Raw genomic sequence first — 18,766 nt, 5'->3', positions numbered from 1 at the left:
TTATCATCATGGTAGGGGTATAAAACGAATCTCCTCTTCTGGCTGCCAGAAGCCATTATAGGTGGGGAGAGAAGAATGCCTAAAATCCTGCGCCCCCCCTCCAAAGTTTTGAACGCTTTCCAAGAACTGTGAACCAATCCATTGGTCTCTCTCCCACTGTCTCTCTCTCTTTTTGTGTATATACATACACAAACAAATCTCCCCACCCTCCATAGTTTACCAACATATTTCAAATTGACTAAGCAAGACTATGTGCCCAGGATCTCTTAAAAGTTAAGGCATAACCAATTGGTAAGCCTAAGATAAGTTTCTTTGCATAAGAAAGTTTTTTAAAAAAGTTCCTTGCTGCTTCAAAATAAGTTTCCGGTAGTCCTTTGTTCTTTGCTAGAATGTCTGCAACCAGCAGGCACGAGGTGAGAAGAAACTTGCCTCTTACTGTTGCATCTATTTTGGCCTTTAAACATCTGACTGTAACCAAAAGATATTTATCTATACTTGTTGACACAGTGCTAAAAAGATTTGATCGCAAGAAGGATCCGTGGTGTTAAATTAGGTTTTCAGAATTTACATTTGGGGGAAAAAAAGTACACTTCCTCACTTGCTGAGAAGTTCTCACAAGTCTTTGTCTGGTTTAATATTTTTTTTCATGTAATGGTAGACATGGGATGCTGTTTTTAAAATTTTAAATGGCATTTGTTTTGCTGGTAGACTTGGGCTCGCTTCCCAGCTATATCATCCCCAGTTGGGTTAATGCTAGACTAGGCAGAGAGAAACAAAATGAATTGGAGAAGGTGGGCCTCATTAAATGGTTTGGATCCAAAGTCTTACATTGTAGGGGATTGCCCTATTTGGGTCTTGGAGCTGAGATGTGTTCAGCCACATAAGAGAGGGGCTATCATTAAGTATTAGAACAGATGGTCTGCATGAAGAAGGTCCCGGGTTCAATCTCTGGCACCTCCAGTTAAAAGACCACAGCTGGTTGGAAAAGGCCTTTCTCTGCCTGAGATCCTGGAGAGCCAATCAGAATAGACCACACTGAAGTAAACAAGCCACCATCTTACCTTCATACGTTCACATCTCTGTGTGAAACAAAGTGCTCCAACGCAACATCAGACATAAGGTTGCTATCTTAAGACTTGTTCTTAAGTACCTTGTGAATCTCAAAATCAGGCTGATTTGTAGTTTAACACACAAAACAAAGACCTACCACGGTCAGGTCTAAAAGAGCCACAAAATTGAAGCTATATAGCTGGAAGAAAACATGCTTCCTTTAACAATTTATCAAAAATATAGCTATTTATCTAACCAGCAGGTATTCATGCAGTCATATTACAAGTATAATAGAATTCCAACGTCACTAGAAACAAATCAATGACCATGCGATTTGAGCATCATAGAAATTATCCCATAGAAATGTCCAGATTCTCCAAAGTCCATATGAATAGAAATTGAAAACGGAGCCCAAGCTCTCTTCTTTAGATGACTTCAAGGGAACCCAAATCCGTGAGCAAGCAAGGAGCCGAGTTCTGGATCGGTGAACCCACAGTGGAGAAAATGGACTTGCAGGGAAAGAATCACAGCTATCAACCGCTCAACAGGGCACAAGCTGGATTCCTGTTTTGGTATCGCTTTTTCAAGAGCGTTGATAGACAGAGTTCCAAATGCAAAAAGAAGCCTCATTTCTCTAATCCCAAGTGGGAAACCCAGATGCCAGGGCTGCTTACTGTGTGGGTCTGATTCCACACAGACAGCTTCATTGCAAAGTTTCTCCTCCTACAAGTGGGTGTAGAATTTCCAGTGCCGTCAGAAACGGTAGTCTGGATGGGATTTCTCCTGCGAAGTAGGGCTAATACAGACACGGATCTCTGCTTGTCACGTGCTCCTAGGCTCAATACTTGATGCAAAGACCTGAAAGTGGGATTTTTAGCTGGCTTTGCATCAAACTTATTTTTGGTCTGTGTTGAGTCATGTTAGAGAAATGGAGTACAGCTTTTGAAACACCTGTGAAGATAACAGAAACGGCCCATTCCTTTCCTGATCAGAATAGCCACGTGTCACTTATAGTCACTATGGATACTGTGAGACCATCCGAGCCTCAAGAACCTTCTGACATGTAGCTCTAGGTGACTAATTGCAGAGAGGAACAGAGTATTGGTTCAAGCCCTGATGGCTTCCCAACACTTAAGGATGCCATCTTGTTCTTGTTGATTATAATGTTGTTGTTAATTATGATAATTCAGCTGCTTCGTGGAGTTGGATCATACATACAGGGCAACAGCCAAAGCTGTTCCATTTAGACCATCTAATTCAGGGCCAAGCTACAAGTGACGAATAACACTTGAACAGCAAGTGGACTGAGAGGAGCGCAAGTGAACAGGGAGAAATACACTTGCTGTTCAAGTGTCATTTGTCACGTAGCTTGGCCCTCAGTATTGTTTTGAGATCAGTCACAGAAACATCTTTCTTAACATCTGCTGGTTGTGATGCCAGGAAACGAACTCAAGACCTGTTGCGTGCAAAGCTTTTTCCCTGAGTCATGGTCCCTTCCATGAATGTATATGAAGCTACCATCTACGGACCATCTCAGTATTCTCTGCTCTAATTGGCCGCTTCTTTTAGAGTCTTGGGCAGAGAGAGTTTCCCTCCATCTTCTTTTACTGGATATGTCAAGGATTGAACCTGGAAATGCTTCGGCGACCTTGTTTCGACCTTGGGAATTCTGTTTGGGTGGAAAGCTGGCATAAAAATGTTTTAAACAGAGCACTGGCCAAGTAGGGGTTCTACCCCCGAACCCACTCAACTGTGAAGCAAATATGTCTACCACTAATAGAAAAGAGTCCAGTAGCACCTTTAAGACTAACCGACTTTACTGTAGCATAAGCTTTCAAGAATCACAGTTCTCTTCTTCAGAGGCACAATTATTTTTGGTCTTTGCTCTTCTTCATGCATCTGACGAAGAGAACTGTGATTCTCGAAAGCTTATGCTACAGTAAAGTTGGTTAGTCTTAAAGGTGCTACTGGACTCTTTTCTATTTTTGCTACTATGGACTAACACGGCTAACTCCTCTGGATCTATATGTCTACCACTGAACTTCTATTCAAAGTCCCCCCCCTTTTTTTAATAGAATGGTTTGTGAACAAAAGTGTGCACTCCAGTTAGGTTGTTCTGAGCAGGACTATGCAAAAATCCTTGTTGACTTAAAGAGGTTTGCTGGGCAGGAAATGCTTGCTCTGGTTTGTTGTTGTAGGGCTTGGCCGGTTTCTCTGGCAGGGGGTGGGATGGGCTCAGATTGCAGCTGTGATTTGTTATGCTTAGGTTGTCCCATCCAGAGCAGTGGGGCTGCAGGTGGGTTAACAGATGCGAAGTTGCAGACGAAGGCTTGTGATCATAAATTGCTTGCTGGAGTCCCTGTTGACACAAGGCAGCCCTTTTGGATCCATTCTTGCAAGGTTCACAGTCGCAATCCGTGGCGTGCTTCTCTGTACTGGAGAGCATTCCTTGCCTATTGTAAAGAGAAAGAGTAGTCGCTTCCTCGCATCCTGGAGGGCAAACTAATTGCGTCAAGCCCTTGTACCGCACAGCTGCTGGAATGTTTCTTTTTGAAGTGAACCAAAAGCCAGGAAGAAGAAAAAGAGAGAACTCTTCTCCAGTTTGCCAAAGTTTTCCTGCCAGGCTGGAGAATTCTTACTGGCTGCAGGTGCATGATAATTTTTAATACTGATGTAATTCAAATGTTTTCTGCTCTGATAGTCAGGTATTCTCCCCCCCCACACACACACACCAGTGTGCTATGGTTTGACGCACTGAATATCTTGCCCCTCATTTCTGCTCTCACGTCCCAATAGATCCCTACCCCTGTTGGCCATCCAAAACTATCCCGTTCCCTGCATGAATCTCCTCTTAACCTCCTTTTCTGTCCCTTATGCCTTCTGCTGCTTCTCAGAATATCTATATGATAACACCTCTCTTTTCCTTCATATCACTTTCCATGAAACTTGTGGCTAATTCCATTAGTTTTCATCTCCTATGTGTCATGTAATCAGATGCATAGCCTTTTTGCTATTTATGCTTGCACCTTCCTTCCTTCCTTCCTTCCTTCCTTCCTTCCTTCCTTCCTTCCTTCCTTCCTTCCTTCCTTCCTTCCTTCCTTCCTTCCTTCCTTCCTTCCTTCCTTCCTTCCTCCCTCTGTTGCTTTTCCTGTGCCAATTTTAAATAGCAAGCTCTATGGGGCAGGGATCTATTCCTTTATCTGCACCTCTTTCCAAGCTCTGCTCTTCGTGCCTGCCCAGGTGAGGTGGGTTGCGACCACGGACGGGACTTTTTCAGTGGTGGCACCTTATCTTTGGAATGCCTTCTCCTTTGGTGCTCACTTTAATGGCTTTTAACTAAAGGATTCCCTTTTTTTAAGCTAGTCTCTTGCTAACCGGTTTTATGAATACCATTTTAGGCTGCTGAATGTTGCGTTATCCTTTTTTTTAATGATTCTGCCTTGTTTGTATGGGTGGGCTTTTAATATTGTTGGTTCTTGTGTTGTTTTTGTGGTATTGCTTTTACAATTTTATGATATCGTTTTTACTTTGCAAACCTACCTTGAGCAGGCACAAGTGCGGTCTCAGTGATGATGGGGGCTTTGGGCAAAAGTTCATGATGGGGTCCTAGAATCACTGCCACCCACCCCTGTTGTGGTTAAACAAGGGGTGGCCCTTACTGCATGGAAGGTGGGTGGGAATTACCTCTTCCCCCGGAAGCCAGCTGCCTGAGCCTCGGATAGGGGAGGAGAAAGTGACAGCGTGAACCTCTTCTTCTTCTTTCCTCCTTTCCTTGGGAGAGCCCTTGTGGGTTGTTTGGAGTCCCCTCAGTGTGGGACCTGGGGCAGCTGCCTTTGTTGCCATTGGCTAGGACCACATCTTCTCTCTATATAAAGACAAGTGTCTGACTGACTCATCAACATCCAGCCCAAACCCCTGGAGGTAGAAACATGAAATTTGGGGAGAACATTCCTTTTATGATGTAAACACTCACCAAGAAGGGATTTTAAGAAATTTGCCCCTGAAGGGGGTAAAAAGCGTTTTCCCAAAGAGACAGAGCTTCCTTGTGTGGCTGGCAGGCTACTGCCTGCTTAGACCCCTGCCCACTGCTAGCTGATTGGGCCATCCTTTCAAGATCATTTGCATATGTGGGCTGATGGGGGCTCACAACATTCCTCACCTCATCCCTCCCCCCAGAGAGAGTTGGAACACAGAGGTCATTTGCATCTGTGGCCTGATTGGTCCTCACCCCCCCCCCCATTCTAAACAGTATGCAGTTGCTATTGGGAGTCATTGAATGTGTCCTGAGGTCAAATGCACCTCCCACCATAGCGAAGCAGGGGTATCAAGCTAGTAAATAAATATGGGCTGCTGCTTCTTTGATCTTCTTGAGATTTATCTTGGAATCTCCAATTTTTTGGCACTTATTCCCCATGAGCGGAGTTTATAAGTTGTTGCAGGCTGTAAGGTAAGGCAGCCATTTCTGGGCATCTCTCCCCAACGGACCTCTCCAAAGGTGCCCTCCCCATTTTATAATTTTGGATTTTCTATAGGAGGGAATATCAATTACTAGGCTTGACTGGCAGCCTTGGAGGTATGTTGCACACCTGCTCAAAGGGGCTTTGGGCTCTTTGATTTAAAGAAGGCGAACTTTGCAGGGCTCTTGGGAAAGCTGTTTGTAGATGCAGCCAGATGAAGTGCTAATGAAAAGCCGACCGAAAGGATCTTCGCCTGTCCTTCATTTGCAAGTCAAGAAGGCCTAGAGATCCTTCCTTCTAAGAGTGTGTTCGATGCCAAGTTTCCTCAGGGATGGCATTAAAAAGAAGCAAGGGGGAAAAGGTGTTTCTAACTCTGGGCTGGGAAATTCCTGGAGATTTGGGGATGGAGCTTGGGGAAGGCAATGTTTGCGGAGGGAAGGGACCTCAGAGGGGCAGAATGCCGTAGAGCCCCCCTTCCAAATTAAGCAGTTAGTTTTCACAGGATGTTTAAGTTACGTGTGGGTAGTATGATGTGAGTGGCCCAGTAGGATTTTTTTTGGTCAGGGACCTCTTTCAGGTAGGGTTGCCTGGCCTTCCTGTCCTCCTGGTGGGAGATGGGGGACCCAGCACCTACCTTCCCTGTTGTTTGTTGTGCTCCCAGGACTGTGCACTGATGCCACTTCCGGGCTCTACAGCAGCCCAATCTGGCCCGATCTGGGTCATATCAGGTCTGGATCAGGTCCAAATCAGCCTGGTTTGGCCTGGAAAGGGTCGCTGTAGTGCATGGGAGTACTCCCACATACCACAGAGACCTGTTCCAGGCTGATTCAGGCTCCTGCACTCCACGGCGGCCTGATCCAGGCTAATTTGGGCCCCATCTGGGCCAGATTGGGCCCATGGGAGTGCTCCACGCCACCTGGGAGCATGCCCCCGGGAGGCCTGTGCCTCCCCCACAGGCCAGGTAAGTGGGGGCGGGGGTGGAGGGTGGGAGCGGGGGATCCCCTGCCCCCACCCCAGCAGGAGACTAGCCATCCTACTTTCAGGTCAGGTTCCAGCCTATGAATAGACTTAACCTTTCCCCAAGCCTAGGCCTCCTGCCAGTAGCCATCCTTGCTCGCCTTTGCTCCAAACAGCAACATAAGATAGCTCTGGGGTAAAACTTAATGCAAGATAAAACCATAGAGTTTCTGGGGATTCCTAGAGCTACCCTATGTCACTTCTGGGTGTGGGGAAGAGGAGCTTCTGAGTAGACTTAAACTTTCCACCATGCCTAGGCCTCCTACTGGCAGCTGTTCTTGCTTGCCACTGCTCCAAGCAGCGGTGGGAGAATTTAAAAATATGTTGGCATCCTGTGTGCTACTTTGTCACTTCTGGGAAAAACCTGAAAGTGACATAGGGTAGCTTTTAGTATAAAACCTAACACTGGATAAAACCATAGAGTTTCTGGCAATTCCTAGAGCTACCATTCATCACTTCCAGGTTTCCTCTGCAAAACAGGAGTTATAATACAGGGCTGCTTTACAGGAATTTTGCAACGATTACAACAAAATGCTGAGAATGCTACAGAAATGCTGGTATGATGGAGGCAGAGCCAGAAACACAAGAATTTGGCTTGGTGCAAGTGTACTGGGTAGGCATCTGTTGACTTGAGCTGCTTTCTTTATAATAGTTATGCTTCTACCTGGCAGGTAAAGGAGGATCCTGTTGAGCATGGACAGCCTGTTCAGACTTCAGGAACCAGCAACCAACACCTGGCTAATTCTACAAAGGAATCCATCACTGTAACGTTGCATGGAGCCAACAACCTTCCCTCTACAAAGAAGGGCCATGTTCCTTCTCCATATGTCATTATGTGAGTATTTTTTCTGGACTTGAAAGAGAGCTCTATTTAGATGTTTCTCCCCCATTCTGGTACCAGCTTTGCTCAACCCATTTTCATAAAATAGAGAAAGTTCTTTGGTCTTCAGCATCACCTGAGCAAAAACTGGGAGATTTGGGGGGGTAATGCTGGGAGTGGGTGGCATTTGGGAGGGAAGTGATGTCATTTCTTTGTGACTCTCTAGGAATTTCCCCTAATCACTATGGTAAAAACCATAGAGACTAGGGAAAATTCCTAGTATGTCACGATGGAAGCCATTTTTTCCTCCTGCTCCTCAATTTCTTGAGGGTGGGAGATTAGAGCTGGGGGTGGTGAATTTCCTGCTGGCCCAGACAATTGGGAAGCATATCCCTTTGTTAGCAAAGGACTAAAGGACATTCCCAATGTTCCAGGGAACCTACTGACAAAACTGGATTTTTTCCTGCTGTTATTTGTATGGTTACGAGCATTCCTGATGGATTCAGTTGAATCCCACCACTTTCAGTCTGAGCATAACTGGGCTATATGCTTTATGAGAAAAGGGCCCTTGTGTGATAAATGAGATTTCAAGTCTCCTTTTCAAGGTGACACACACTGCCCAGTAAGCCCAAATGTTGTGTTTAAGCCAATAAAAATGTCTTTGCTCAGAACATAATGAATTCATCATGCTCTGTTGTTGGCCATGTGACAAGAGGTCCATTTGATTGCAGAACTATTTGCCTCCAATTAAAACTGGAATGCAAAAACAAACAATTTTTGCATATCAGATGCAACATCCGACACCATCCTACTTTCTCCCTCCCTATCATATAACACATGATTCTCACACTGGTTAACCTAGAACAAGTTTCTATTATGTATTTCCCTCCATGTGTTGTTTTTGTAAACATATAGCATTATTGAGTAACAGGTTGCATTTCATGTACACGGAATGGCCATTTCACACATGATGCACGAATGAACACAAATCAGTCCTCCAGGATCTTTTCTTCCTATTTGCCTTTTCCGTCTTCTGGCTTGGGAGCTGCAACCTACCTGTAAAAGATTCATGACCTACTTTGGAGCCAGATTTGGATCTAGTAGCACCTTAGAGACCAACTGGATTTCTCCAGACACTTTTGAGCGTCAAAGCTCCCTTCATCAGACACTTTTGAGAGTCAAAGCTCCTTTCGTCAGACACTGATGAAGGGAGCTTTAACACTTGAAAGCTTACATCCTAGACATCTAGTTGGTCTCTAAGGTGCTACCGGACCCGACTCTTGCTCTTCTATTACAGTTCAACACAACTACTCACTTGAAATGACCTACTTTGGGATCCTGACAACTGTTTGGGAATTACCAGGTCAGTCTAAAAATACAGCGATTGGCCCGGGATCAGCCAATCAACTTCATAGCTGAGCAAGGATGTGAACTCTTCAATTTAAGCTTACTATTCTGTTTGCTGCTCTCCGTTGGCTTGCAGAGCGTAGGCACAAGTTATGATCTTATCCCAGGTTGTGTATTTGGTTGTCATTTTCTGAATCTGGAGACAACATACTATGTCCAAGAAGACAGCAGGGTAATGCTGACTGGCTTTTCAAATTTTGTATCAAAAAAATGAAATAATGCCGTAGCCGCACCTGTGCTCTGAAGGTTCTGCCTCTGTCTATAATAGATGCATCATGGGACTCAATTAAAGACCTGAAACTTTGGTTTGGCAGAATAATTGAAAGGGCATTGCTGCGTTGTTCTGTGTGCAGATGGGAAGAGGGTCTGAATTCTGAGCAGCAATTTAAAAAAGAAGGGAGGGGGGAATACAATCCACAGCACCAAAGAGAAGCAAAGATGCTCACTGTTTGCATATTGTATGCAAACAGAGTTTGTGTCCTCCAACTTTCTGTAGGGGGAATGTTGATTTGGCATCCCTGAATCCCAGAACGGCTTGCAGGCAAGGGTTTGTATATTCTTGCATTCTGCCTTCACTCCATGCGCACATGGAATTCATCTCTGTGTTTCGGATTTATGCCGGGTTTTAAATTTCTGTGGCTTATTGTATTTGTTAACAGAATGTCCTAGCTGTTGATCATGACTTGCACAGTGTAATGCGCCTTGAGAAAGGCGGATGATAAACAAACGAAAGTTTTGAATTTGGAGAAAAGATCCCGACCGCTTCTTCTTTCACTTATGGATCTTAAAGTTGCAAAAAGAGGCTTAAGCACACACGGGTGACCCTGGTGGTGCTGGAGCTGAGTGCTGCTTGGGGTTGCTGGGTGCTACCACTGGTAACACCTGCCCCTATGCAATTGCCTATGCCTGCTTAATAGCGCGCAGGGCCTGCGTGGAATCTCAGAAACTGGGCAGGATTTCTAGAATAGGTAATAGTGGGATCAGCACTAGGTGGGCATAGCTCTTTGTCCCTAACTGTAACTCAAGATGGGCACGAACCAAACTACAAACCAAAATTAAGCATGAACCAGACTGATTCATGGTTCGCAAACCACGGTTCATCAGATCTCATTTCTGACGAACCGCCACGAACTTTAGGCTGGTTTGTTTGGTTCATTTTTTGGTTTGTGACTGCAGACAGGCTGGTGCCAATCAATCAGTTTCTTAGGCAACAGGGGATGGACTTCCTGCAGACCTTCTGCTGTCCCGGAAGTGACCTTCTGCTGACCCGGAAGTGACCTTCTGCTGGCTCGGAAGTGACCTTCTGCTTTCTCGGAAGTGATGATTTTCTGGCCCGGATGTGCAGTTTTCACGAACCAAACGAACTGGTTCATGAACCAGGGGCAGGTTTGTGGAAGTTCGGGGAAGTTCGTGGTTCGTGAAATTTGACGAACCACGAACCACATGGTTCGGGGGTTTTCCGGTTCATGCCCATCTCTAACTGTAAGTAGCCAAACCAAAATAAATGCACAAATACATAAATACTCCTCATGTGCACAAAGTATGCAGTTTTCACAACTGGAAGCATCTTAATACAGAATGCTGACTGAGCATGTGTACAAGTAGATATGGATGAGAGAATTTCGCCTTTTCCATTTTTTTAATGTCCCATAATTTTGCTTCGGCCTGCATTCCATTCGTCCTGTAATGAACAATTAGAATTTCTGCAGCTACTTCTGCAGATGAACTACGTCCTGTTTCTTCCAGCTTTTAGTTCATTTCATTGATTTTTTATTTTCCCTGCTTACGTTACGACGGTGAAAAAAATAGTCTGGATGTGACGGTGAATACATAACAAGGTGGGTTTGGGGGTGGATATAGTTCAAAGAATCTCAGTACCTTAACATCAAGATTTTTTGTTTGTTTTGTGGTGCCTTATCAATTTGCTTATGGACCTTGGTAATGCAAAAGCGATCAAAGATGCAAGTGAACTGTGCTCAGAGATCAATGTACATCTGAATCATTATTATTTTTTAAACACAAGCTCTTTGGGCTCACATCTAATTTCAGGTAGGAAAGTGTCTGATTTTAAACAGTGATTTCATTTTCTGAGTAACATTAGTTTGGAGCCATTTGGCTTAAAGAATTGAAATCTAAGCCATCTCTTCTCCAAATACTCTCTTGCTGAACTGTAATCCGATTGACTTTTGTGTTATTCGAGAATATCCTTTATCTCTAAGTATGTTTTACAATAAAAGGGAAGCTGGAAATGTGGGATTAACTTTTTTTTCTCTGAACTTTTTTTTTAATCCTGGGGAAAGCATGCAAACCTTGGACAACTGGCCCGAGAAAAGACATTTCTCCGCTATTTTAACCAGATATCCATCTGTTTTATTTATAGGAATTTCCTGTGATGTATTTTCTGAAATGCAGGCTAGGTTCCATTCTGGTACGGAAACTGGGAGGGAAAGTCCACAGGATATGTAGACACTGCTTTTCTTGACTGGCGGAGCGTTCCATGATTTGGAACCCCCAGTATATTTGGTCTTAAAAAGCAATTTGTGGGATGTGGGTGGTTAATAGCAGCTCTGATATGGAACAGTGGCGTTGGGAAGGGGAGAGGTTTTCCCTCAATTAAATTTAGCTGTGAAATTCTTCAGAAGAGGAAGAAAAAATAAGTCAGGTATAATAGCAGGATGGCTGTCTTTAACAGGTAGGGCTTGTATGCCCGTTAGCTAGACGACTCGGTTATACCAAACCGATGCTGAACTCCGTATCACTGAAACAAATAATCTCTGTGGTTTTTACAGTGTGCATAGTATAAAGTAACAAAGGGCCTGGCATTTTTCCAAGCACAGACCGTTCATTATCCATGCTGCTGAGGTTTGAGAGCCTGGATAAATTAGCACTGGAGGGAGGAAGAGAAACACGGGGTGCTGCCATATCAGAGCTCTGTAGCCCCGAACGGGCGTAGTTCTCCAGGGCAAGTTGAAGACGCCAAGCAGTGCTTGGGGAAGGTCCAGAAAATGGAACAGTGCAAGGGGCTGCAGGCCAACGCTGTAGTTCATTGATTGACAGGTCTCCCTCTGTGCCTGCGCAAAGCTCACCCGGCATGCATGCTGCCTAAAGCTTTTAAGGTTTTTGGTTTAGTAATGGAAATTGATGAAATAAGCAGAAATTGGGGGGAGGGTGTTATTTTAAAAAGAGGAAGAGATAAAAGCCTGTTATAGTGTTTCTTTTTTCCTCTTGTTTCTGTGTGTGTTTTTTTTTCTTTTTTGAAGGGAGAGTGTTCACGAGAACTGGATTCCCCACTTGCATTTTGTTAATTTAACATGGTTTGGAAAGTTTTCCAAATAAGGATTGCTCTAAGCTGTGAGGTTGTGGGTTACACAGGAAGGAGCTGCTGCTGTTGAACTATAGCTGAGAGGGAACTGGAGAAAGCTGAAAGGCAGATGGGGGCACCTGGAATAATCCACGTTGGTGCGCTGTTGGTGTCTGGCTAGCAGCCTGGCTTTGGCCGTAATGAAATGGACGAGTTCCCTCCTATACTGTGTGTGTGTGTCTCTCGCACTAATTGTGCTTGTAAAAATTACCTGTGCATTACAGAAAGCAGAAGGATTTTAAAATTAAAGGCACGTTTTAGCTCTTGTAGGCGTTACCTTTGCTTTTCAGGTGCAAAGGAAATGTATGTAATTTTAATGTCACATATAAAAACTCCCCGAGGAGGGCCCTATTAGTCTTGTACTGAGAAATCTGTAATAGAGTTCTCAGGGTTTTAAAAAAATCAAATGCCATTTTCCTCAACTAACACCACCACCACCCACCGCCGAGTGCTATTTGCTCTGCGTGTGGGGGAAAAACAGGGATAGCATGAATACAACTAATAGCCGGTAGATCTGGAAAATTGTGTGAGTTTGTGGGGTGGGCGAAGGTTCAGTTCTCCAACTTCTGTACCATTTCCCTAATCCTCTTACTAGCTCTGGACTCCACAAGCTGCCTTCAACCACCACCACCCCCTCTCAAAAAAAGATCAATTATAGTCACCTCCATTTTTTTTACCCTGAGCCTCATGAGTGAAAACTCTAAGGGCCAAGCTACACATGACGAATGACACTTGAACGGCAAGTGGATTGAGTGGAGGGCAAGTGAACAGGGAGAAATACACTTGCCGTTCAAGTGTCATTCGTCATGTGTAGCTTGGCCCTAAGTCAGAAGCAAAACCTCTGTGTTTTTGGGAATTCTTTTCCCTTTGATTGTAGATATGAAGCTACCTTATACTAAATCAGGCTAGTGGTCCATCAAGGTCAATTTTGTTTAATCATACTGGCAGGCAGCTCTCCAAGCTCTCAAGGAAAAGTCTTTCATATTACCTACTACCTGATTCAATCAATTTTCTTCCTGTCAACTTTCTTCATTGTCCAACTTTCACAACCATACATAGTAACGGGGAATACCATAGTTTGGATTATCTTGATCTTGGTCCCCAGAGAGACGTCTTTATCCTTGAGGATCTTTTCTAGTTCCCTCACAGCTGCTCCTCTGAGTCTCAATCTTCTTCTGATTTCTTGGTTGCAGTCTTTTGGTTGATGATTGAGCCAAGGAACAAAAAATCTTGAACAAATCAAGCTTGAATTCTCCCTAGAAGCTAAAATGACAAAACGGAGGCTATCATAATTTGGTCACATCCTGAGAAGACAAGATTCTCTGGAAAAGTCAATAATGCTAGGGAAAGTAGAAGGCAGTAGGAAAAGAGGAAGACCTAAAATGAGATGGCGGGACTCAAGAAAGGAAGCCACGTCCTCCAGTTTGCAAGATCTGAGGAAGTTTGTTAACGATAGGGCATTTTGGAGGTCTTTCATTCATAGAGTGGCCATAGGTCACCATAGATCGGAGACAACTTGACAGCACATAACACACACACTACCTGATTCATTCAACTGGAGATGTCGGGAATTGAACCTGGGATCTTCTGCATGCCAAGCAAATGCTCTACCACTGAGCCACAGTCCCTCACTTAAAATGTCCTTAAAGACTGCCTGAAAGATGGCCTAGGAACTGCCAGCACCCAGGCCTGTGGTTCCCCGTCCAGTTTCCCCTCCGGTAGGCAGACATGGATATGAGAGGGTAGCAAGTTAGAAGGTGTGGCCAGACTCCAAATAATGGAAATAGAAGGTTTCAAAGCTGAGATAAAACATACAATGTTCCATTGACTCACAGCGCACACAATTCCTCTGACCAGCTGTTTCTTATTTGCAGAATGTGCTCTGCTCTCTACCCATTCTGCTTCACCTCCCCGGAAGGATCCTTTTATGTTGTAATTAAACCCAAATGGGTTTCCTTTGTAGGCTCAGCCTTGAGCTGGGATTGGCGGCAGAGGGGTGGGGAGGCAGATGAGGGAAGGACAAGACGATTTCTTTCACTTGTCCTGTCATGATGTCATCTAGAAGGCTGTGAAAGAACAGACTGCACGCAGAAGACCTGGTTTCAGTCCCTGGAATTTCCAGTTTGAAAGGTCTTTGGTAGCAGGGCCAGGAACATTATCTCTGCCTGATGTGCTGGAAAGCTGTTGGCAGCCAGAACATATACATCGCTGGTCTAGACGGATGAAGGTTGCATGACTTGGTGTAAGGCAACTTTGTTTGTGAGGGGAACTGTGATGTATTGCAGTGCCTATTTGAGCCTGAGGGAACCTTTGGAATTCTGACACAGCATAGTGGTGGCAGCCACAAAATGGCTGCCGCAGGAGATGGAGCCAGAAACAAAATGGCTGCTGCAGCTTACCTTCAGTCGTGCAGTGAAGATATGTGTGCTCTGGTGGCTGCTGCTACCAGTGCACCGTTTTTAAAAATCTACACAGCCAATCAAGTCTTCAATGGCCAACCAGAAGCCTTACTGGGCAAAAGCCCCAGTTGGCCACACTCACTTCCTAAAAACATTTCGCAGGGCTAGGAAAGATGCTGGGGAAAGGCCCCATGACCCCAATCTAGTGGTTTGTTTGGGCTCAGTCTCCACATTGTCTATGACACCATCTGGTCCATTTATGGACTACTTAGGACTGGTCACCGCAATGGCTGCTAACAGGATCCTGGGATCTGTGAAGGCCTTTAATCCTGAGAGATTTGGAGGCTGAGGTAAAGATTAAGGGGTGTTCTTTGGATGGGTTTAAATAATTCCTTATGGGTAGGACTCTGAGGGTTGCCATTGAAGACTCACTTTAATCAGTGTGGGACTTGTCTTGTGGGCCTCAGCACTCAGTCTTATTCCCACCCCACCCCCAATACTATTCAATCTCTATGTAAATCCCTTGGGGAAATCATTTGTGGTTTTGGATTAGGTTGTCATCAACATGCTAATGATACCCAACTCTATATTTCTTTGTTCTGGTGACGCTAGAGAGGTTCTGAGCGGGTGTCTGACCTCTGTGGTTAAATGTCTGTGGGTGAACAAGACATAGGTCACATTGGGGTCCTGAAATCCTAAAGGAAATTTTTCTTCCCATTTTTGAAGAGGTCCAGCTGACGCTCTCTGACTGTTATACTGGATCTAGCTTTATTGCTGGAGAAACAAACGAATGCAGGAGTTGCAAATTATAGAACCACCTGAATTCCACATTTCATGACTTGGGATGTTTCCACATACCCTTAAAGGGATGGCCCTCTCACTGAACGCTGGTGGACTTTCCACAGAAATCCAGACGTCTCTGTTTGCAAAATGGTTGCAGGCTGTTTGGCTTCCATTTTTTCAGCGCCTTTTCTGGGAATGCACTTTCAACGGTCACAGAAAAGGTGCCGAAAAACGGAAGCCAAGTGGCTCGCGAATGTTTTCCAAATGGAGACGTCGCCAGTGTTTTGTGAGTGAGCCGTCCCTTTAAGGGCATGTGGAAATGGCCTTGGCTGCTTCCAAGGCACAGAGGACACTGAATGGTGATGGGAGGCTTTTTCTGTCATTCTGTTGGGCATCATATAGGGGCCTGAGAAGAAAAGAACTTGTTCCTTTGGATATTCTCAGTCAAGGCATTGAGCAAGGATGTCAGCGAGGTGTGCATGTGTGTGTGTGTGTATTAGAGGAGGGGATCGATTTCCCAGTATCCCCCACCTCCACAATCAGGTTCTATCTTTTTTATGATTATGGCATTTTTGTCTGAAGCGTGCCGAAAAACATTTGAACAAGAATCACAAGAAATACCTGAATGCGAAGGCAGAGCCTTTCCCCCCAATCCTGGACTCGCCTGGAGGCAGAAGTGACATTCAAAGCGGTGAGAGCAACAGTGTGTGAGATTAAAACCAACAATGCTTGGGAGCTTTTTACTTGCCCTCCCCTTTCCAAGCATAAAAATATGCCTGCTACACCAAGGCCCTAGATGAAAGTAAGATAAAATGGCTGTGATCCGATCAGTTGTCTGCCAGAGAACAGCTGAAGTGATTGTCATATAGACTCTTACACACCAAAGCTAGGTCCTCCATAGCATTATTAAAGCTAGGGGTGTCTGGGGCGGGGGGGGGGGATCGTAAATTTACTGATTTCTATAAATATTCCTGACTCTACCTGAGAGCTCTGACTCTCAAAAGCTTACACCCTGAAAATCATATAAATATACTCAGGCACATATAGAGTCCCAACTAGACATAGGCACGAACAGAAAAAAAACCCTGAACATGGTGTTTGTTGTTCGTTGCCATCCACGAACAACGAACAACAAACATTGACGAACATGACCTGATCACGAACATGTTCATTGTTCATTGTTCATGGGGGTTCTCCTCCAGCCATCAAGATCCCTACCACACCACTCCCAGAAACCCTACCTGAGCAGACTGCAGGAAATGTACCAGTAATAAATAATAGCTTGGCCCCAGAGCCTGGCAGCAGCCCTGGAACTTGAAGAGGTAGATCCCTATTCCACCACACAGAGAGAAAATTCAAGGTCCAATGCACTCTCCCTGTCTCTCTCTCAAAATGCCGACAGCAACTGTCTCTCCCTCACTGTCTGCAAAAACAGAGCTGGGAGCCCCCCTCCCCCCTGCTCTTTGCCTCCTTGTAATAAATTTGGAGCTCCACACTTGGAAGGAAGACCTGCCGATCAAGCTAAATTGGGCTTAGATTGGGGTTTCCAGGGCAACAGCAGGAGTTCAGGCAGAGTTCAGGCAGTCCCTGCCTCCGGTTGCCAAGGGAATTGATTGCAGGTGCCAGATTGTCTGGCTTGACGAACAACAATGAACAGCAACAAACAGCAACAAAGGAGGCTTGCAACGACCACCTGTTCGTTTAGAATGGGGCCTCACAAACAGCTTTTTCGCGAACAGCTGATCGGGCTGTTCCTGGCTTTTTTTAGTTCGTATTACTGTTCGTGCCCATTTCTAGTCCCAACTAGGCAGCAAGAGGTCTAGATACCTTCCCCCATTGTTCCTGCAGACACCCTTGGTGAACACGGCCCAAGATGGGCAAGTGGGCGCATGAGCCTTGCAGTGCCAGTTTTGTGATCTAATGTCAATTCCAGTAGGGCTATACCCCTGTAGTTTTGGTGCTCCAACTGCTCTTCAACTTTGGCACAAAATAGGCTACTGTCTTTTGAAGAAAGTTAAGGCAAGTGAGATCCAACAGCCCGCAGACAAGTTGTATGTTGGAAAGAGGGAATACCAGTCTCTGGGCCTGAGTTCACTTGCAGGATTCGTGCTTTCGCACCGACTTTTCCAAGGAGGCTGAAGTTGAGGTGTATGATATATGATGGTTCAAACCTTATTTTGGGATGCAGGCCTATTCAATTACCTCAATATCTGTGGTTGGATCCACAAATATGAAATGTGAATAAGGAACTGGAAACCAAATTCAGGCTTGTTCTTTCAGGGGAAGAGCAGCCTTGTCCAGTTCAGAACCATCTGTGCTCTGCCTAGAGGTGCTTGGTTTATTCCTGTGTCTTTCTCCCTTCTTAACAAGAATTTCCACTTGGAGACAATCCCCCCCTTCCACAGGTGGAGTCATGGCCCTCACCCGTTTGAGAACCCTTTCATGGAGTCAATAATAGATATACAGGGAACCAGTCACAGATCCTTTGTGATTTGGCCCTTAGCTTTGACGATAGTATTATTTCTCATTTTAACATCAAATCACGCCTGTTACACGTGTCAGCAACAGGGATTACTGAATCTCTGTATCTCTCCAGAATGTGTGTCAAGAAGACCTGAAGAATGTCTCTTTCTTTGCAAAGCACAAAACCTGCACCACTGCATGGCATTTTTTTATTCAGCCCACGTGAGAGCACAGGGGCGGGAGCGCACCATCACGCACCCCACCCCACCCCTAGCTCGTGCCCAAGCTACCTCCGGAACCAGACCGATTTCCATAAAGCAATTATGCCCAGATAACCTCGGGAGACATTGACATCAATAGCATAAATGGTAACACGCCAAGCCCGCATCGGAGCGTGTTGCATCTCTCTTTGCATTTTGACAGGGTTCCATCACTTCGTCACTATGGCAACATAGGGAGGGAGCACAAAAGCCCACTGAGGGTGGCAGGGGGCAGGAAGGGGCAGGGACACCTTGGAGGATGTTTTGTACAAATTAGGGCACGCCGTGTGCATCAGGTGCTTTTGAGTAACCATGGTGAGGAACGCAAGGCAGAAAGAAATCGGTTATTGTGTGCCAGATGCCTGTTTGATCCTCAAGAGCGTGAAATGTGGTGGTGGCGGCGGTGGGGAGTAGGGCAAAAGTGCCGGGCAGGCTGCGGCCTCGAAGGGGCAAAGTCTGCTTAGAAAAACAGCCCCCCTCCCTAATGAGGCAGTTGCTAGGTGCAGATATTCAGTCCAGCCAACATTTGAACCCCCCTTCATTCAGCAGTGGAAATTAGAAAGGTACAAAGGACAAGCCAGGAGCAAAAGATGACAGCGTTGTCATTCAGTGCCAATTTCAATATAATTACGGTTAACTTCCCCTCTGCGTATTAACCCTTTGTACAGTTTCCTATAATCACCTGCAGGCTCATTACGGTGGAATGCAGCGGTACCCCTGCTGTTCACGCGCATGCAAATTTTGGCAGT

The 18,766-nt window shown here is 45.2% G+C and overlaps 1 protein-coding gene across 1 annotated transcript in view; it reads left to right on the top strand.

The window, feature by feature from the left end:
* The window catches only part of CCDC33 (coiled-coil domain containing 33), a 156,158-nt gene that overhangs the window by 36,538 nt on the left and 100,854 nt on the right, over nt 1–18,766 (top strand). The window contains exon 3 of the mRNA XM_055002307.1: nt 7,196–7,359. Coding sequence (XP_054858282.1) covers nt 7,196–7,359 — 164 coding nt within the window. The remainder of the gene's footprint in view (nt 1–7,195; nt 7,360–18,766) is intronic.

Source organism: Eublepharis macularius, chromosome 18 (genome assembly GCF_028583425.1).
Source record: "Eublepharis macularius isolate TG4126 chromosome 18, MPM_Emac_v1.0, whole genome shotgun sequence".
Classification (NCBI taxonomy): domain Eukaryota; kingdom Metazoa; phylum Chordata; class Lepidosauria; order Squamata; family Eublepharidae; genus Eublepharis; species Eublepharis macularius.
Note: the sequence above shows the minus strand (reverse complement) of the source record. Positions and strands in the feature narration are given on the sequence as shown.